The sequence below is a fragment of the Carassius gibelio genome, chromosome B1 (genome assembly GCF_023724105.1).
Source record: "Carassius gibelio isolate Cgi1373 ecotype wild population from Czech Republic chromosome B1, carGib1.2-hapl.c, whole genome shotgun sequence".
Classification (NCBI taxonomy): Eukaryota; Metazoa; Chordata; class Actinopteri; order Cypriniformes; family Cyprinidae; genus Carassius; species Carassius gibelio.
Window position 1 is genome coordinate 23,576,249 of NC_068396.1, and position 18,982 is coordinate 23,595,230.

Here is an 18,982-nt window from a genome sequence, read left to right on the forward strand (position 1 = left end):
ATAATATTTGAAACCTCTGAGACTGGCAAAGCGGGCAGAATGGTGTTTGATTGAAAGACATTATCTTGTTTAATCATTATTTTAATTTTACACTAATGGCCTAAAGTGCTTTTTAAATATTCAGTTTTAAAACCATGTGCATTAATATGGTGTAAGTCCACTCCCCTGGGAAGACTTTGGAACATGACTGCAGGGATTTGCTCTCATTCAGAGTCAATGGGTGATGGGATCTGGCTCACTGTCAGTTCGCCATTTCTTCATGGACCTTACTTTGTGCACAGGTATGCCAGTCAAAAATAGGATTGTTAGTAACAAGTACAATCATGATAGCTGAACATATTAATTAAACATAAGCAATCCAGATCATATGGTCCGTGATTTGCATGTTAGCATTTAGCATCCTGCAGATTTTAGAACTGACTCATCTGTGCGTTTAATCGACCAGTGACGTTTCCATGCCAACCCCAAGCAAATTCAGCTTGAGTGGATTGACCCACTTACTGTATGCCAGCAATATCAGTGGGACAATGGAGAATCTGACACATCTCTAACACATAGAGCTCAAGGGTTTGCAGCAGATAATGAAAGGAAGGAAGTTCTGGAAGCGAAGCTATGGCTCTGGGTTTCAGGATTAGACTAATATTATTGTATTCCACAGTGAACAACTTCTACGAAAGTAGTGCTGGATCAGCCCACAAAAGGAAAATAACAAGTGCTTGGACTTGTTAAACTCTTGAATGCAATATTGAGGAAGGAAAGGGTGTTAATTGTGGACATAAAAAAAAGTGTGAAAATCACTAAAGGGAAGGATAGAGGTGACCAAGTGTTTTGCTGTTAATATGGTTTACGACTCACTTAGCAAATAACATACACAGAGACTCCAGGGCTCTCGACTCATTCTTCCCACTGGTAGCTCTTTTCTCTGTAATATATTATATATATATATATATATATATATATATATATATATATATATATATATATATATATATATATATATATATATATATATATATATATATATTATATGCATGCTGATGAACTTTTATCATAGTATTATTATTCCATCAGTATTATTTGGCATATGCTGTATTATATACAGATTAATAAATTACAGAACGATTAGCAAACACTTAGGAATCAAATAAATTGATTAATTAATTAAAGAAAGCCTCCATAAAAGTGTAATGTGACGTAAACAACAAACATAACAAGCTTTACAAAATGAAAATGAAAACAAAAAGAAAAGTAACACTAAACTGGCTGTCGGTGACAGCTTGCGTGTTTTTCTCCACAAGAATACCAACATGTTCAAGAAGCGGTCTTTTACTTTACTTTAACTTAAAAACTTGCTGATGCGTTAAGTATTATCTTGTCTACAAACCTGACCCTCTCGCACTAAAAGCACCTCTCTTCATGATCAGTAAAATCTAACTCCTGCTACAATGTGCCATTTCTGTGCAACACACACTGTGTGGAGCAGACTCTTTGGAGCAGCATAGACCATGCACTTGCACAAATGCAACTATTTCAAATTTTATCTCACACATTCTCAAAAAATCGGCGCAGTCTAGAGCCCTGCACTCACACTGTAGTAAGACCTTACAGGAGCATTTAACCAGCTGACCCCCACCCTTTAACCAAGCTATAACTCAGTCTTGGCCAGTGTGCACAGATTCAGTTCAGCACACCCTACTGAATAAATATAATTCTCAGACTACTTCTACGGTACATTAACAATAAGCCCATTGGCATCCATCTCCATAGCTTTGCTTGTTTGGCATCGGCTGAAAACAGTCTCATCCATTCACTGAGTAAATCTGAGGCCAAGGTTTTTTTTGTTTTGTTTTTTTTATTTTTTTATTTGGCAGCGCACCCTCACATCTAGTCATGCCTATTCAGTGGTGAACAGTTATCCAAGACCTGGCAACCACAATTGAGAGAGTATGCATGTGTATGAGTGGGCAGGGATCAAAATTATGTTTGGTCTTGCTGCAAAGGGCTTCAGGATTTTAAACATCCACAAGTGAATTCCAACATCAGTCAGCACTCTGAAAACTGAAGGATCCAAAAGCAGGTTTAAGGAGAGATTCCATAGAAGAACACTTTTCGGTTCCACAAAGAACCTTTCAGTAAATAGTTTAAAAAAATAATGTTTGTGTGTGTGTGTGTGTGTGTGTGTGTGTGTGTGAGTGTGTGTGTGTGTGTGTGTGTACCACACTTTAATAATCTGAAGAACCAGTTCTACCAGAAAGACTCGAGAGATAGAGGAATGTACGAAGCATACATTTATTGACAGCTCAGCGAGCACAATTATAAATTTCTTTGGCGGAAGGCCCCGTCCATGGTTCGTAATCCGAGGGTAGCGAATCTGCATTTCCTGCCTGAAGACGAAGGCAGGGGCGCAGCAGACCCCCCTGGAAGGTAAGGACAGGACCATCCTGGTGGTGTTGGGGAGTTGGCATCTGCGAACTCAAACATGTGTAAGTACGATCTTTTATACAGGAGTATAAAGACGTGATTGGATAATGATGAAGGTAATTAATGACGAAGTGATTGAGTCTTCCTGGCAGAACTTAGGCTAAAGCTTCCATTTTGGGAAGTCGTGGCCTAATGGTTAGAGGGTTGGACTCCCAATCGAAGGGTTGTGGGTTCTAGTCTCGGGCCGGATGGAATTGTGGGTGGGGGTAGTGCACGAAAAGCTCTCTCTCCACCTTCAATACCACGACTTAGGTGCCCTTGAGCAAGGCATCGAACCCCCAACTGCTCCCCGGGCGCCGCAGCATAAATGGCTGCCCACTGCTCCGGGTGTGTGCTCACAGTGTGTGTTTGTGTGTTCACTGCTCTGTGTGTGTGCATTTCGGATGGGTTAAATGCAGAGCACAAATTCTGAGTATGGGTCACCATACTTGGCTGAATGTCACTTCACTATTTTTTACATTTTTTTTCTGCAGTGACAATATTCTATAAATATTAAAGGTTCTTCATGGAACCATGAATGCCAATAATGTAATGGACTCTAATTCCTTAATTCAGATACAAAAATTCCAGGTATTTGGTAAAAGACTAGTATAGGGTTGGGCAATATGGGAAAAAAAGTTATGGTACTTTTATGGTAAAATATGGTAATGTTATCTATAGTCAACTTTAAAAAATAAATAAATAACATGATTCAAGTAACATTCTCTTCATTAAAATTAGCAAAAATGCAAAATATTTCTTAGACAAAATGTAAACACATTTTTAGACGTCAACTCAAAAAGTAAAGTCAATTCAAATTAGAAATGATAAAGTAGCAGTAGGCTGTTATTACCTGTAAATGTTTTGTTAAATCTAAAAAGAAAATAATAGCACCAGCTTGTCACCATTCTGCAAACATGAATATGAAACATACTGTACAGTAGCAATTTACAGGTTTTTTAATTCCACTTCACTGCTTGTCCACAGATTGTTTTCTATATAAAGTGCTTGATGGATGCGTTTGACCATTGAGCTCGCTTGTTCACACATGAAACGGCATTCTAAAAATGTGGTGCTTAAGTTTAAAGAAGTTCAACTCGCATCTCATAACCTTACATTTTTCATATATTTACTGCCCATGTCTCATTTTATTTTACAATGCAAAACTCATTATTTTAAAGAGGAGCTGAAGACTGGTGAGATGTTCTATGTTACAATTCTTCATAGAGCGTGTCACATGTAAGCTAGTTTCAGCCTCAGATGTCACGCCCACGGACCGTTGGCTAAACGTCTGATGCATATGGGACACAAAAGTGGAAACACTTCAGAAGTGTTGAAGTCGTCATTAGATTGGTAGAATTATACAGGATTTCATGGAGATGTGTGTGTCGCGTTCTTTAACGTTCCGCTTGGAAGCAAAAATGCTGTGGTGCCAAACCCCATCGCGGAAGAAGAAAGCCGTTGTGTTTACAACTGTGATGACGAGCACTTATCAGGATCAACTAAACGCTGAATCTTTAAAATTCATCCGAGAGTTTTACACACTGGTCTGTTATTGTGACAACATTTCCACACCTCGAAACATGACGGTGAATGAAACGAAATGTAATTGGTTGTTTGACATGTCGGTCAAATGGCCTCATAGGCGGGTCTTAGCCAAGGAAAGCTGCCATAGATTTAAAAAAAAATATATGTGGCAAAACATTACATATTCATTGTTAAAATATATATATTTCTTATTTTTTTAAATCACCCAGCACTCCTCAAATGAAATCCATTCCACAGCCAAACAGGTTTATTTTCTGTACCTTTTATCAGTATTCTTATTCATAATCACAAACTCCAGGACCTTAAAAATCAAGCAGAAAATGATGATAAAATTGTGTGTGCGTGTGTGTGTGTGTGTGTGTGGCCCCATTATCCCAGAGGGTCCGAGGCAATCGGATCAACCCTCAGCTGAGCTGCCCAGGCCAGACAGAAAGGTGGGGGTTTATGGTGGGAGCATGGTGGGGGAGGGGTGCCCAAGAAGAGAAAGTGGCACATACTCCCTCCCACATTATCATACAATAGGCTTGGGACACCCATGTCATCACGCCACCGCCCTTGTACAACGGGGCTTTGTGTTAGCGATGAGCACCATGTGATTAGATCACGTATATGCAATGTGTTCACATTGGCTTATCACTAACTAATTAGTGAGTGCCAAAACAACATCTCAGATCAGACTCTGACGTAAACAAACATCCCATCTCTCGGCTACACAAAATTGTGTTTGCTCTAAAAAAAAATAATTGTAAGCAAAAGCATTCCACAAAATGGCTGAATTGTAAAACTCTTGAAACCACATTGTTTGTGCATGTTTGAGTGCTCCTGAAAGATTATTAAATAGCTTGTCTGGAAGCAACAATGAGGATTAATGAATTGTCTAAATGGGCCAAAAGAGAGAGAGAGAGCATGGTTCATATCTCTGATTCTGGAGAAATTTGTCATGCAGCCATAGTTTTAACTTGAGCTGGAAAATAGTGCTGAACATTGACATACTATATAGCCCCTTTCACACTGCGATTCCGGAACACACGGGTAATGTTATCCCGGCAATTGTTCCTGGGTCGTTATATTTTGCCCCTTTCACACAGCAAGGGATTTACTGGAATATGTGACTGCGTTCACACACGACCCGTAAAGGTCCTGTAATGACATGTGACATCAGGATGATGTATAATGTACGGGTCGAAAACGCAAGGCACGTTAAAGTTCCTTTAAACTGGCGAACGGTCTCAGATTCAGCGCGGATAGTGAGGAACTACCTGATCTCTGCTTCATTACAGTTTGCACATATTTTTTCGTCGCGAACATTGATCTGCCTTCAAAACAGCTGGTAAAAGAGTCGCACGATAACGTGCGTCATCACTACGACACGGCATTAGTTCTGGCTTTTGTTTACACAGAGCTTGTTCTGGGACTGAACCCGGCAATGTTACTAGGTCCCCAACCTGGGATCCATCCCAGAATCAATCCTGGGATGTGTTTGCGTTCACACAGAAGGCAATCCGGCACTGTTCCAGCAATTTTTCAGGTCCAATGTTTAGTGTGGAAGGGTTTTAAGAATTAATAGCAAATCTTTCTTCATCCACCTAAATGATCACCTTTTACAAACTGATTCAAGATCATCAATATGATGTCACCATTATTGCTGGAGCTGGATCGATAAAATAAAATTCAGCAGGGATTGTTGAAAAACTTTTGATTTAAATGAATGATTTAAAACATTCAAAATGGCAAAAATGTATTTATTGCAGTAGATCAACTACTTTTAAGTCTTTTTTTATTAACTGTGGTAGGGTATAAAAATGACCTTTTTGGATGCACTGTTTAAAAACATACATTTAGCATAAACATTTAAGAGTCATGATAAGTTACTTTAAAGTTAGTTAATCAATAGTATATGTCAAAAAAAACATTTTAAAATGCTAAATTAATTAATTATTTGTTAAAGTAGCATTAAATACAAAATATAAAACAGTACATTACTAGTTTTATTGTTTATTTGGCAACCTGGCATGCAGAAAACTTTACTTCTGGTGAAATAAGAATTTAAGTAGTTTGTCTTGCTGATTCCCTGCCTATATGCATTAGGAGATGTTAAGAATTTTACGATTTTAAGGATTTTAAGAATCCTATAGATGCTTTTAAAACAAAATACAGATTTTCTCTTTTAATTAAAAAAAAAAGTGCATTTCGAGAATTGTCACATCTTGCAATGCTAAGCAAAATAAGTTAATTAATTAATTTTTTTTAATATATATAAACTTTATTCAAAATTAAATGATCTGTTCACCATGAAAAAGGGCTCTCCACTTCACTCTCTGCTGTAGTGCATGTAACACTGGCCGTCAATGAAATCATAGTAATCACTGTCCCCTCAAGCAATGAACAACACTGTTCCTGGTTCTACACCACTTTGCCCCAATAAATGTCCCATTTTTTTTGTCCATAGATACCTCAGATCCTTTTAAAGGCCTACCTTAGATTGAAATCTACTGAATATTCCCTGATTTGCCAGTTTACCGTTAAGCTAGCATAACACTTGGACATATTATCAGCTATTATCATTCCAACAACGTGTACACGGAATTGCCCAGAAACTACCAAATCTAGAAAGGATACTAGCAAAGCAGTCTGCTGTGTATTTGTATGTGTGTGTGTGTGTGTGTTTGTGTGTGTGTGTGTGTGTGTGTGTGTGTGTGTGTGTGTGTGTGTGTGTGTGCGTGCATGCTTTCCCTTCAACTTGTTTGTATTCATCTCTTTAATGCTGTTGAGGAACTTCTGAGGGCTCAGCCTGTTGTGTGACAGCTCAGTGATTCTAATTGGGTGTTAGTATTGGCGAGAGAGTGGGTGATTACAGCTGACAGCATCTCTGCCAGGCTCTTTGAAGCTCTTTACAGCACTTGTGCACTGAGATGCACAGAACTATGAACATTCAGGCTGAGGTCTCTACAGGAAGAGCAAGATCTGTGGCTCTGTGAGGATCAGAACACTGTCTAGACAGACTGTATCTACTCAAAATACAATGAGGGTGAAATTTACCATATGAGATGTTGATATGATAAAAAAGAAGGCACTGTTCTTTGCTACCTGTCATGTTTCATCCCAAAAGGGTTTGACTTTTTTTCTGACTTAATAGATACTGCATATGGGGGCATTTATTCACTTTATTTTTTTCAAATATCAGCATCAGCCGATACGTTTTCCTGCTTGGCAAACGTGTTCGAGGTGGGACTTTTATCTTGACGGCACTGAGAACAGCAGCGCCTGAGCAGAGCACACAGTGCTCATATTCTCCCTCTCGTTTACTGTCATTGTTAACAGTTCTGTCTAATACGGATAGAAGTCTGTCTAATAATCAGATAGAATGGTTAAGCAAATGAATTCATGTATACAAAAATTATTACTGCCGTCAGCAAATACGCATTTAGGCCTATATAATTTAAACAAATCTTTAAATAACTAATGAACATTTAATTTCACAAGAATTGGGGTTACAAAATTATTAATTGGGGTGACAATTATTCATGCTCACCCTACAATGCAAGAAAAAAAGAGAGGGCACCTGTATAGTGTATAATAGATAAATATGTGTCTTCATAAAGTATGCATGTACAATCACACAAACGAAACAAACTATTTATTTCGTAAATAAATTCATTTATAAAGTAAAAAAAAAAAAAAAAAAAGCCTGCATATCACAAATGGATCTATATTAGGAATGCACAATATTCGATTTTTGCCAATATATGATATGCTAATATTTTTCAACTATTTTTGGCTGATAGCCTATATTGATATTTCATTATGTTTGGAAACAACACCAGTGTAGCAAATTATTTTTAATTTAGATTTTTTTTTTTTTTTTTCAAGAATTCATTTTAAAAGTCCTTAACAAGAATACATTTGTTAGAATTAAACAATAATGAAGTTCTTTATAATGACAGTACATTGAAGCTTTGAAAATAACTATAAATAAACTGTATATCAATCACTGCATTTCTTTTTTCAGAAAGATGCAGTAGTAAACTGTACATTTTATTTTAAGATTTAACATTTTGGTCTAAAACAAAAGAGTTGTAAAAATTCGGATATATATATATATATATATATATATATATATATATATATATATATATATATAACATATTACAAATTAATGAATAAATCAATACAGTATACAGTATATAAAATGATTTAATTTACAAGTGTCATGTTTGTGATTTTTTTATGTAAGCGTTAGCTTCTGACCTTTAAATCAAAAAATACTCATGAACATACTGCTTTATTTAAAGGGGTCATATGATGCAATTTAAAATTTTCCTTTCTCTTTAGAATGTTACAAACTCATTGTGCATAAGATTAATTTTTAATGAGCCAAAAAGAATACACGTCACACCTCTGTTTATCAATTTGCACTGACTTCCAATAGCTGCTCGCATAAAATTCAAGGCATTGATGTTTGCCTACAAAACTACCACTGGCTCTGCACCCATTTACCTAAATTCGTTACTTCAGACTTATGTGCCCTCTAGAAACGTGCGTTCTGCAAGTGAACTTCACTTGATTGTGCCATCCCAAAGAAGCACAGTCACTTTTACGGACTTTTAAATTAAATGTTCCCTTCTGGTGGAATGAACTCCCCAACTCAATCCGAGCAGCTGAGTCCTTAGCCATCTTCAAGAATCGGCTTAAAACACATCTCTTCCATCTTTATTTGACCCTCTAACTTTAACACTCAATATTCTAATTCTATTCTTTAAAAAAAATCTAACTACCTTTCTAATCTTTTTGTATTCTATTTTCTTTTCACTTATTATGCAATTGTATATGTACGTGTGTGTGTATGTGTAAAGACCTCTAACTAGCTTGCTCTATTCTTTTATTTTTTTTTATTCTATCTGTTTTCTTTTTATTTATTATATTAGTTAAAATCCCATGCTACGTGTACTGTGTTAACCTAACTGAGACTTGTTATAGCACTTATATATCGTTGCTCTTTTTGTTGTTTTTGATTGCTTCCACTGTCTTCATCTGTAAGTCGCTTTGGATAAAAGCGTCTGCTAAATGAATAAATGTAAAATGTAAATGTAAATGCATAAAGAAGATCTGTAAAGTTACAAAGACTAAAGTCCGAAGAGATATTCTAAATGAAAGTTAAGAGTCAACCACTCCTACCTAAAACGGCTCATTATAACACGCTCTACGTCTTACCATCTCTATCTCACTACAGTATGTGGAAATATTTGCATAACACCCCCAAATGTTCACACAAAGAAAGAAGGCATAACTTTGATTTTCGCTGTTGCCACCATGTTTCGTTGTGGCACCACTTTCTTACACACTGACTGAGCTACAGTAGAAATATGTACACACAAACAAAGCTGTAATAATTATCCCAAGCAGTATTAAATACTGACTGACGGCTTTAAGAAGTACCTGAAATCACAATGCAATGGCATGACATCATACATAAAAGTGGTTTGACAGTATAAAAATAGAGACAGATAGCAAAAAAAAAAAAAAAAGCCAACAGGCTCAGACAACATTTACTGTGAATCTTCTCTGAAAAATCTAAGAACCCTTTTACATCACTTGCATTATTCATGAGCAAGGTTTTCTTTGTTTAAAAAAAATAAAAAATAAAAAAGTATGTTTGTGTTGTTTAATGGCATTGACTTAAAATCCCACAGGTCAAGCCTTTCTCCTCAAGTCACAACACAAGAAATGTGCCTCGGATGATCAAAACCAATTATATCACTACAACAAAGCTTTAGATTTTCATAAGATTTTAAGTTTCTTAAGACCTTAAGATTGTATTAATTTAAATTGTCATTTCTCCAAATCTTAAAATATATATATAATTTTTTTTTTCGATGACTTCCCTGCATATGATTAGCAAATTAATTTGAGGTTCTTAACCTGTAAAATCAATGAAGCTGAATAAAAGCTTTCACTGAGATACTTGGCCTTTGTCATATTGTGAATAGTGACTGTCATGCTTATTGAAAACAGCTTTTGTTCACGATTAACAAACACTAATTACACATGCGTTCATCAAAATCATCATTTAATTTCACACATTCTGAAATGGCTTCAAGGCATTTTAGATGCACACTGCTGGGTGGCTGCAAGAACTTCACAGGATAAGATTTAGTCAACCTTATTAGTATTTATTTATCTATCTATTTTTTGCAAGTTGAGTGACCTGAAAAAAGTGAATAAAGATGATCTAAACAGCTTTCCAAAACATCTATAAAGGTTTGGCACAAGCATGCAACCGATGCGCAGTTCAGTGAAACATGAAATGTTTACACTGAAACAGCTCAGGACATCAGTTAGAGGGTTTCTAGCCCAGAGGACATCATTGATCAAGAGGCAGGAAGAAGCGACATATTTCAAATGAGTACAAAGAGCTATCATACTTTTGAAGATATGTGGCAAAGAAAACAACAAAAGAAGCAAAACATCAATAGTACACAGAGAGTCTCATTCTGAATCCTACTTCAAAATCCTTCTTTTGTCACTGAATGATTATCTTTCTAAAAGTGTAAACAAATCTTCAATGCTATGACATCATGACTTAAAAAAAAAGTCAATGTATGCATGGTATTTCTATTATTTCTTCAGAATGACTTCTGTAGTCTTTAGTAACATGAACAAACACTTACAATGCAATAACATTCAGGAATCAGGACAAAGTCTATTCCTAGGAGAACATCAAAATATGCACAGAAGTGATTTACATTTCTCTCACTGAAATTTTCTCTCTCAGAACTGCATTCAAAAGCCACATTTATTTCATAGGAATTTGAACATCCTATTCTGTTCTGTGTGTGAACACTATGTATGTAACACTATGACCTATTCACTAAGACGTTATGAAACATGATTTATCTAGTCTACAACAATAGCTAAATAATCTTAGTGAGCATATGAATTTGCAAATCAAAGCGCAGAGAATCGGTTTCACGTCGACATTAGAGTTTATGCAGTTAACGAGAGTATTTGAATGATGGCTGGCGGTGGAGAAAGAACGAGGCAGTCCCGAGTATTTAATTTCGCTATGCACTGTAGCATGTCCCAAGAGCAAGATCAATACAGTTTCCATCCAAAAACTGCCTCCAGGTCAAGCCGTGGCTTAATCTATGCACTCAAAGGAGTGTAATTACTTTTTTTGATTTATGATTCCAAGAAGTTTTGATGCCACAGCTCTAATGATATGCTACAGCAGTTCAATTATACATTTTAATAAAAATCATATTGTGGCCATGTACTCAGTCTTGACAAACCATGGCACACACACATTCATACAGGCATTATAACGTAATTATATACATTGGAAGTGCATAGTTTGTGATTGCAGCTTATCTGCCTGCTGATCCACTTATGGAAACTAAAGATGAGAATTAATCCAGAGCACTTTGCCATCTGCTGAAGATGAATGATTTATCCATCTTAACTCCCACAGGCAGCCATGTGACACTGCCTGTGTTATAATCAAACTGTTCATATCACTGACTAATAAATGCTCTGGATCCACAGCCAGGTGTATCTTCCTGGCTTCCTTTCCATGTCCCTTCTCTCTTACCAACCTAGTAACTTCTTCCATCTTTATTCACAGTGAGAATAAGAAAATTCAGAAAGAAAAGGCCATCAACAATGAGGACTGGAAAGCTAGAGCTGAAATTCATTCACAGACAGAGAGAGCAAGTGATGAACTGGGTCTGAGAGAATCCCTCGCTGACGGTCCCCATGGGCAGACTTTAAACACTGTTATTGCGAAGTGCTTTCTCACATGAGTGAAGTGGAAATAATTGATTTCCACAGAAAACGCTGAAGGGTTGCACATCTGTTGAGCAGCTTCTGTAGGCTGTGTGTACGTCATTTCATTGTGCGTGTTCACATAACACCCAAAACCAGCATCAGAAGAAACCAACGCACCTTCTATTAATAGTCGAACTGAATTCAGACTCTCATCTCGAGCCTTACGCAACTCTTCAAACACATGGCATTCTGATCAACAGCTGGTTTATTTTTAACTCATATTATGAAGCGATAACAAGGAAGAGGGGTGCAGTATGGGTTAAAAAGAGATCATTTTGCAAGCTCAGTTCCGCCCTGATTTCCCCTCTCTCTCTCAATCAGAAGTGGGTCAGTTATGGCAGGCAAGCAATGCCGTTACTTAAAGAAGAGCTGCAGTTGCTCCTAAGCACCATTTTGATGACACATATCCACTTCTTCCCTAGCAACCAGCCTTATTTTTTTTAACTCCCCCTTGCCCCACCTTATATTTGCCATCTTTTGTTCTTCAGCATTTCCAACTACAGCAATAATAGAAAAATTAAAGCATGAGAACGGGCATGTGAGTGGGAGAAACACTGGGGGCTTATTTAAGATTAAACATCAAAAATATTGGACACCTCTTCTCACCTATACATTAAATAAGTGGATGAATGCCCATCAACGTTCTCGCATCCGGCATACAGTATTCTCATAACTCATTCTTAATACATGCAACACCAGATGTCCTCTACCACACGCCTCCCAAGCCGAAAACTTTACAAAAGCTATGGCTTTAAATCAGATGAGTGACAATTGTGAAAAGTAAACAGTTTAAGAGACAAAGGCAGTAAACTGCCTCACTAATCTAATCTGACCCGAGCACTGTTTTGTAATGGCTGCGCTGTGGTGATAACCAGAGCAGCCCAATGATGGAAAGAAAGAATGAGCAGGGAGAGAAAGGAGAGCTGTGACAAACCCTCATTATCCATTAAGACAAGCACAAAAAAAGCAAATGACACAAATGAGCGCACTGACAATTGCCATTCCCACAGACTGACCAGTGCACTTGAAACCACACCTGCATCTTTATCAACATCACTGCAAATTGTGCTGCAGCCTTTAACAATACAACCACTGATTCTTAAAGGCTGTAAAAATATAAAAGTAATCAGTGCCAATCGAACTTGCCTGATTTAGATTGTAAACACGTATGCATCAACACAAAAACAAGCGCGCTTGATAAAAGAAGGAGGAGATGATGATGATGAAGGAAAGCAATTAGATACGATACCTTTCTGTGTCTGTCCCTCTTCCATGTTCTCTTCCATTGTGGATCAAAGCGCGGATTATAAGTGGATGAAAATGTAACAATGCTTATACGGTCAGGTGGATGAGCGTCTGTGCGCGCGGTGGAGAGATTGAGCGCGTGTGTGTGGAAGAGCGCGAGCGGGCGTGAGTGTGTGTGTTTGTGTGCGTGCGTGAGGTGGCTCCGCTGCTCCTCTTCTCGACCGCAAGTATCAGTCAGCGCGATCTTCAGCTGTCGGGTTTTCTGTCTCTCAAACGCTGTCCATTGCAAAAGAAATCAGGCGCGTTTTCAAATATTCGTTGACTTCTCAAATAGGCGCGTCGCGCATGGTAATTACCTTTTTGGTTTTGATAAGGAGAGACTTGAGACACATTGAACCTTGCAATGCAGGTGTTTTGAACAACTGAGCTCTTTTCTAGCGCTGATGTAAGACGCACCGCATTGAAAACAACTCCCCGCACCAACAGATGGATGGGTGTATCCTAGTAACCAACAGGGCCCCCCTGCCTTCATCAAGAAGACTCCAGCACACACACACACACACACACACACACACCGTGGTCCCTGTGACATCCCGTGGACGCTAATGTGTGTTTTAAAATTTCGTGCCTTGATAGATACATCCAATCTCTCCTAAAATCAAATGAGTAAATCATTGATCTTGACATAAATGGACAATTTGTTTGAGACACTTGTGTCTTTAGAAAAGCAATGCTGAAATATAATTTAAGTATGCCATATGTAGTGAATTAACCGATATAGTAAATCTACAGTGTTGTGACTACAGTGTCACAGCAGTGTGCTTTCTTTGTAAAGGTTCCTGTCACCTCCAGCTGTTCTTTTCAGTGTCAATGATACTCTCAGCAGCTTGAAAACTGAACATTTGTTGTCACAATGCTGCCAACAGACTTAAGGACCTAGGTACATAAAGAGCTCTAAGATGGCAACTGAGCAATCCATAAGGGTAAAAATGGCAATGTCAACAATTAATGTAATGTTTTTAATCTTTATAGACTCAAATGTTGCCTTCACCTTTTACATTTGAAGTCAGCAAACTGTACAATGTGAGATAATAAACGTATTTGGTAATTTCTTTACACAAAGATAAACTGCCTTATTTTTTTAATTCCGATAAGTTATTCAAGCAGCAGTGAATTTTAAGCAAAGAACTCTCAGAACATCCTCTCAAAAATGTGCATGTTAATATGAGTGCATGTTTCTAGAGCACTTGTTGCGGAGTTAGACAAAAAATATGCGCATTGCTTCTCTCATAGTTCACTTAATCAGTAATCACTATCACACAGTTATTCCACTTTACCTCACAACCTGTATTTGGTTTCTGATTTGCTGAGAAGTCATACGTTACAACCTCACAGCAACTCATATTTCTGTAAGAATGTGCCTACAGTCCTCTAAATGTGTTAACTGATTGAGAATTGAATTTTAAATGCTATATACCATTAAATAAATAAATTTCAATTATGCATGCAAAGAAAATTATTCTAAATAATTTGTTTTATGAAATTAATACACAGCGCATATATAGCTCGTTTAAAAACTAGCACAGTTTAGCATGAACACATGATGTTACAGGAATGTCAAAAATGGATGCTAGGCAAGTCATTAACATGGACTGTGGTACGTGCTGCCTGCCAGCTGGCTTGTGTTCTAAGAAGATTAGCTGGAATGCCTTGTTATCATAAAAAAATATTTTTCCAAACTGCAGTAAGTGCTGAGAATCAAATATGTGTGCTGCGTGTGTACTTCTCTGAAGTTAATTGGACTTTCCTTCTCTGTCACAGCTCAATAAAGTTATTCATTATTGTCAGTTATAACACTGGCCTGCAAACACAACAGTTGTTGTAATTCCAGTTGTCTATTTAATCAAAATCAGGCCTAAGAAAGATTAGATTTATTTGACAAAAGGGCATTTAATAGATGCCCTATATGTATAGGTTAAGGTGTAGAAGCTGCAGATAATTCTTTACCACATCTGCAGTTATTAAGTAAATCACATCTGACTATAGCATATAAATTGCATTTTTTCAGAAAGACCACTGATGTACCCTACTGCACTGCTGTCAGCTGCCATCAGTCTAAATGTCATTGCATCTGCATACACGTGCATCAAAAAAAAAAAAAAAAAAAAAAAAAAAAGATTATTGTGAAAGTTCTTTTTTTTGTAACTTATTTCAAAAATAGAAAATTTCACATATTCTATATTCATTACATGTTAAGTAAAACATAAAAAATTTTTTTTTATTATTAATATTTATTTTGATCATTAGAGCTTATAGCTTATGAAAGTCAAAAGTCCAGTACCTCTAAATATTAGAATATTTCCTAAGATCAAAATAAAAAAAGGATTTGCAAAACAGAAAGGTTCAAGTTCTTCAAGGTTCAAGTGATCAGCCTGTGGCACTGCTGTGGTACTATTGAGCCTTCAGCTTGTCTGTTTTGTTAGATCAACTGTTTCTCACCTTTCTCTTGAAAATAACCCATAGACTCCATATGGGGCTCAGGTCAGGCCAATCAAGCACAGTAATATCATGGTCAGCAAACCACTTGGAAGTGGTTTTGGCACTGTGGGCAGGTGCAAGTCCTGATGGGAAAGGAAATCAGCATCTCCATAAAGCTTGTCAGCAGATGGAAGCATAAATTAATCCAAAGTCTCCTGGTAGATGGCTGCATTGACTTTGGACTTCATAAAACACAAAAATCACCAGCAGATGTCAGGGACCCCAAATCATCACTGACTTCAGACACTTCACACTGGACTTCAAGCTGCTTGGATTCTGTGCCTCTCCAGTCTTCTTCCAGACTCCAGTCCTTGATTTCCAAATGAAAGGCAAAATTTAATTTCATCTGAAAGGAGGACTTTGGTCCACTGAGCAACATTCCAGTTATTTTTCTCCTTAGTCGAAGATGCTTCTGACATTGTTTCTGTTTCAGAAGTGGGTTGGTAGCCCTTTGCTCAAGATGTCTGAGTGTGGTGACTCTTTATGCACTGACTCCAGCTTCAATCTACTCCTTGTGAAGTTCTCCCAAGTTTTTGAATTGACTTTGCCTGACAGTATTCTCAAGCTTGCAGTCATCCTTGTTTCTTGTGCACGTTTTACGACCTAATTTTTTCTTTCCAGTCAACTTTGCATTTAATATACTTTCATAAAGCACTCTGTGAACAGCTACCCCTTTCAGTAATGACCTTCTGTGAACTACTCCCTTTGTGGAGGGTGTCAATAATTGTCTTCTGGACCATTGCCAAGTCAGCAGTCTTCCCCATTATTGTAGTTTCAAAGAGCAAGAGATCCCCGGTATGGAACTCAAAAGTAAATATTCTAATATTTTGAGACTGTATTTTTTACTTTAATGAGCTGTAAGCTCTAATCATCAAAATTAAAACAAAAACAAACACAAAGTAGACCCGCCCCTGCACACATGTTCATATACAGCTCCAGAGTCCTGATCGGAGTGAATTTCACAGGATTTTGTTGATAAAAGCATACCCTTTTTAAGAGGTGAAATGTGACCTGAAAATATTTTCATGAAATTGCATCCATGTATGATTCAAACCAAACAAACTGCACAATCCAATTCATTAGTTTCACTACACACTGGACAAGATAGTCTCCAATTACTCATTTGGCAATACAAATCAAATTTGACCATACCTCAATCAATTATCCCAGTGTGCATAATAATCTTTAATGACATATTTCTGCTGTGATTGATTTTTGGATTGAGTGAAGGCATGAGAAAGAGAGTGTGAGAGGGGAGAGAGGGATCATGTTAGACACTAATCGGTTTTAATATGCCAAAGATTCCCTAATGAATTCATTTGTTGATTACATTCAGAAAGGCCAAGAATATGCTGCAGTGAAAGAAGGATGATTCAAAACATTTAAAAGTAATGGACTTATATATATAGATATATATATATATATATATATATATATATATATACACATTTGGTATTTCTATACAATTTCTATACACATTCTATATATACATATGTAAAAATATGTACACACACAGATGGTGCCCAACGCTCTCCTGTGTTTTTCATCCATTATTTGTATTGCTAAATCCAAGGATTCCCTCGATACTTGCATGCAGAAAACAGGATTGAATACTCATTCATACCCCCCCCCCCCATATATACTTTCATCTCACGCTATAAAATACTTTACATCTCTCATTTCAGAGGTGCAGACACCAATGGCTTTACACAAACAGCAGTTCAGTGAATTCTATGGTGGGATGTGACAAAAATTGTATGTGTGTCACGATGTTGATCCTGTTCCCAACACAATGGCCTAGAGGAGAGGACTAAATGGATTTTTAATGCTACAATAAATGTGTCGATCATTCATACTCACTGCTGTCTAATGATTTTCCCTAGGACGTGCTCATAGATACACCGGTAATTATTTAATGTTATGCCTATGCTCTAGTGCACATAAAATACATTTATGGTTGAAACTGATTATCATATATATGTGATTCTCTGAACAACTAATCATCACATATTCTGTATTTGGCTAAATATGACTCAAAAGATGGTTAATTCTCTTTCAAAGGCTGAGAAATGAGGACAAAGGAATGACTGATGTATGGTGTCATATATTCACATGGACTGAAAAAAGCAATGATGACCTATTTAGCATACTATAGACATATTGCTTAAGCCACGTACTTGTTTTAAAAGACCTCTCCTGAGGACTGTATTCACCTCATGGTATTTCCATTATGCTGCATTCCAATGATGGATATGTACTTTACCATCACAGGCACACACATACAGTACATAGCGTACAAATGAAATCATATGCATACATACAAATTAGTCACCAATTCAGCGAAATGTAAAATAGCACTTAATGTTGCTCATATGGCTGTGACAATGTCCATAATAATAATTCCACTACTAATGGCCCAGTCTATGTCTGTCTTGATAATAATAAAGGCAAATGAGGTAGGTTATTTTGGTTAATTAGAGTCCATAAGGGACTCTGTATTTGAAACACTGTTTCCATGCAGGAAGGATAGAACACACACATATAATGCCTTATAAATGGTGACTTTTTTATGATTATGGACAAAAACGCTGCCTGTGTGAGAGTGAAAATAGGCCTACTGCAGTCAGATGTCACAGTAAAACACTTCATGTCCCAGTGATATTGCCTATAACAATTTGTATTGCTCTAGGAAAGTCTACAGTAAAGAAATTGAAAGTAAATGAAGTCTTGAGTAATTATGATGGAGATTTTGACCTTAGGCAAGAGGGACGAGACTGTCTCCTGAGTTATGAATAATTAATTCATTATTTTAACAAACTATAAAAATCACCTGAGAGCTTCTTCCACTAAGCGACCTATTCTGAATACTGGACAGACAGAAGTACATGTGCTTGTATAAAGTAAATGTTTACATTATGTTCAATTCAAAACATTTTGTACACTGTGAAATTATAGATTATCTGTTGGGATTTCTAAATATTTGGTCTCCTGCAGGACACGCATGTTATTGATCGCTTTATTGCTACTTTAATATGTGTATACACTAGAACTGCAGATATGCCTAAGGTCATACTAGTTCTCTGGACACTCTTAAATGTGACTGAATAACAGTCTAATTTCTGGTTGACAGTCTAGTTTAATCATTATGAACAAATATATTAAACATGACAAACAGACAGCTGTGAACTGAGATAAACTGTATCATCATGCCATCTGTGGAACCACAAAGCTCATATTTCCATTCACTCCTCTCACAGTGAATATATTGGAGTCCACTATAGGGAATAGGACTAGTGCATTTCAAATGCAGCCCTTGTCCGGAGCATGTCATATAATCAGCTGGCTTTGAACACTATAAATTAGCTTT

At 36.9% G+C, this 18,982-nt stretch overlaps 2 protein-coding genes across 10 annotated transcripts in view; both read right to left on the reverse strand.

The window, feature by feature from the left end:
• gpm6ab (glycoprotein M6Ab) overlaps nucleotides 1-18,982 on the reverse strand; it is a 56,297-nt gene that overhangs the window by 29,774 nt on the left and 7,541 nt on the right. Inside the window, exon 1 of one of the 3 annotated variants that reach the window (XM_052545511.1) lies at nucleotides 13,082-13,561. The exons of 1 other annotated variant lie outside the window; for it this stretch is intronic. In XM_052545511.1, the coding sequence (XP_052401471.1) occupies nucleotides 13,082-13,118 (37 nt within the window). In that variant the 5' untranslated portion in view covers nucleotides 13,119-13,561. Of the gene's footprint in view, nucleotides 1-13,081; nucleotides 13,566-18,982 lie in introns of those variants that run through there. One more of the 3 variants, XM_052545513.1, reaches the window with a different exon arrangement.
• tmem134 (transmembrane protein 134) overlaps nucleotides 1-18,982 on the reverse strand; it is a 790,957-nt gene that overhangs the window by 12,932 nt on the left and 759,043 nt on the right. The gene's annotated exons all lie outside the window — the stretch shown is intronic.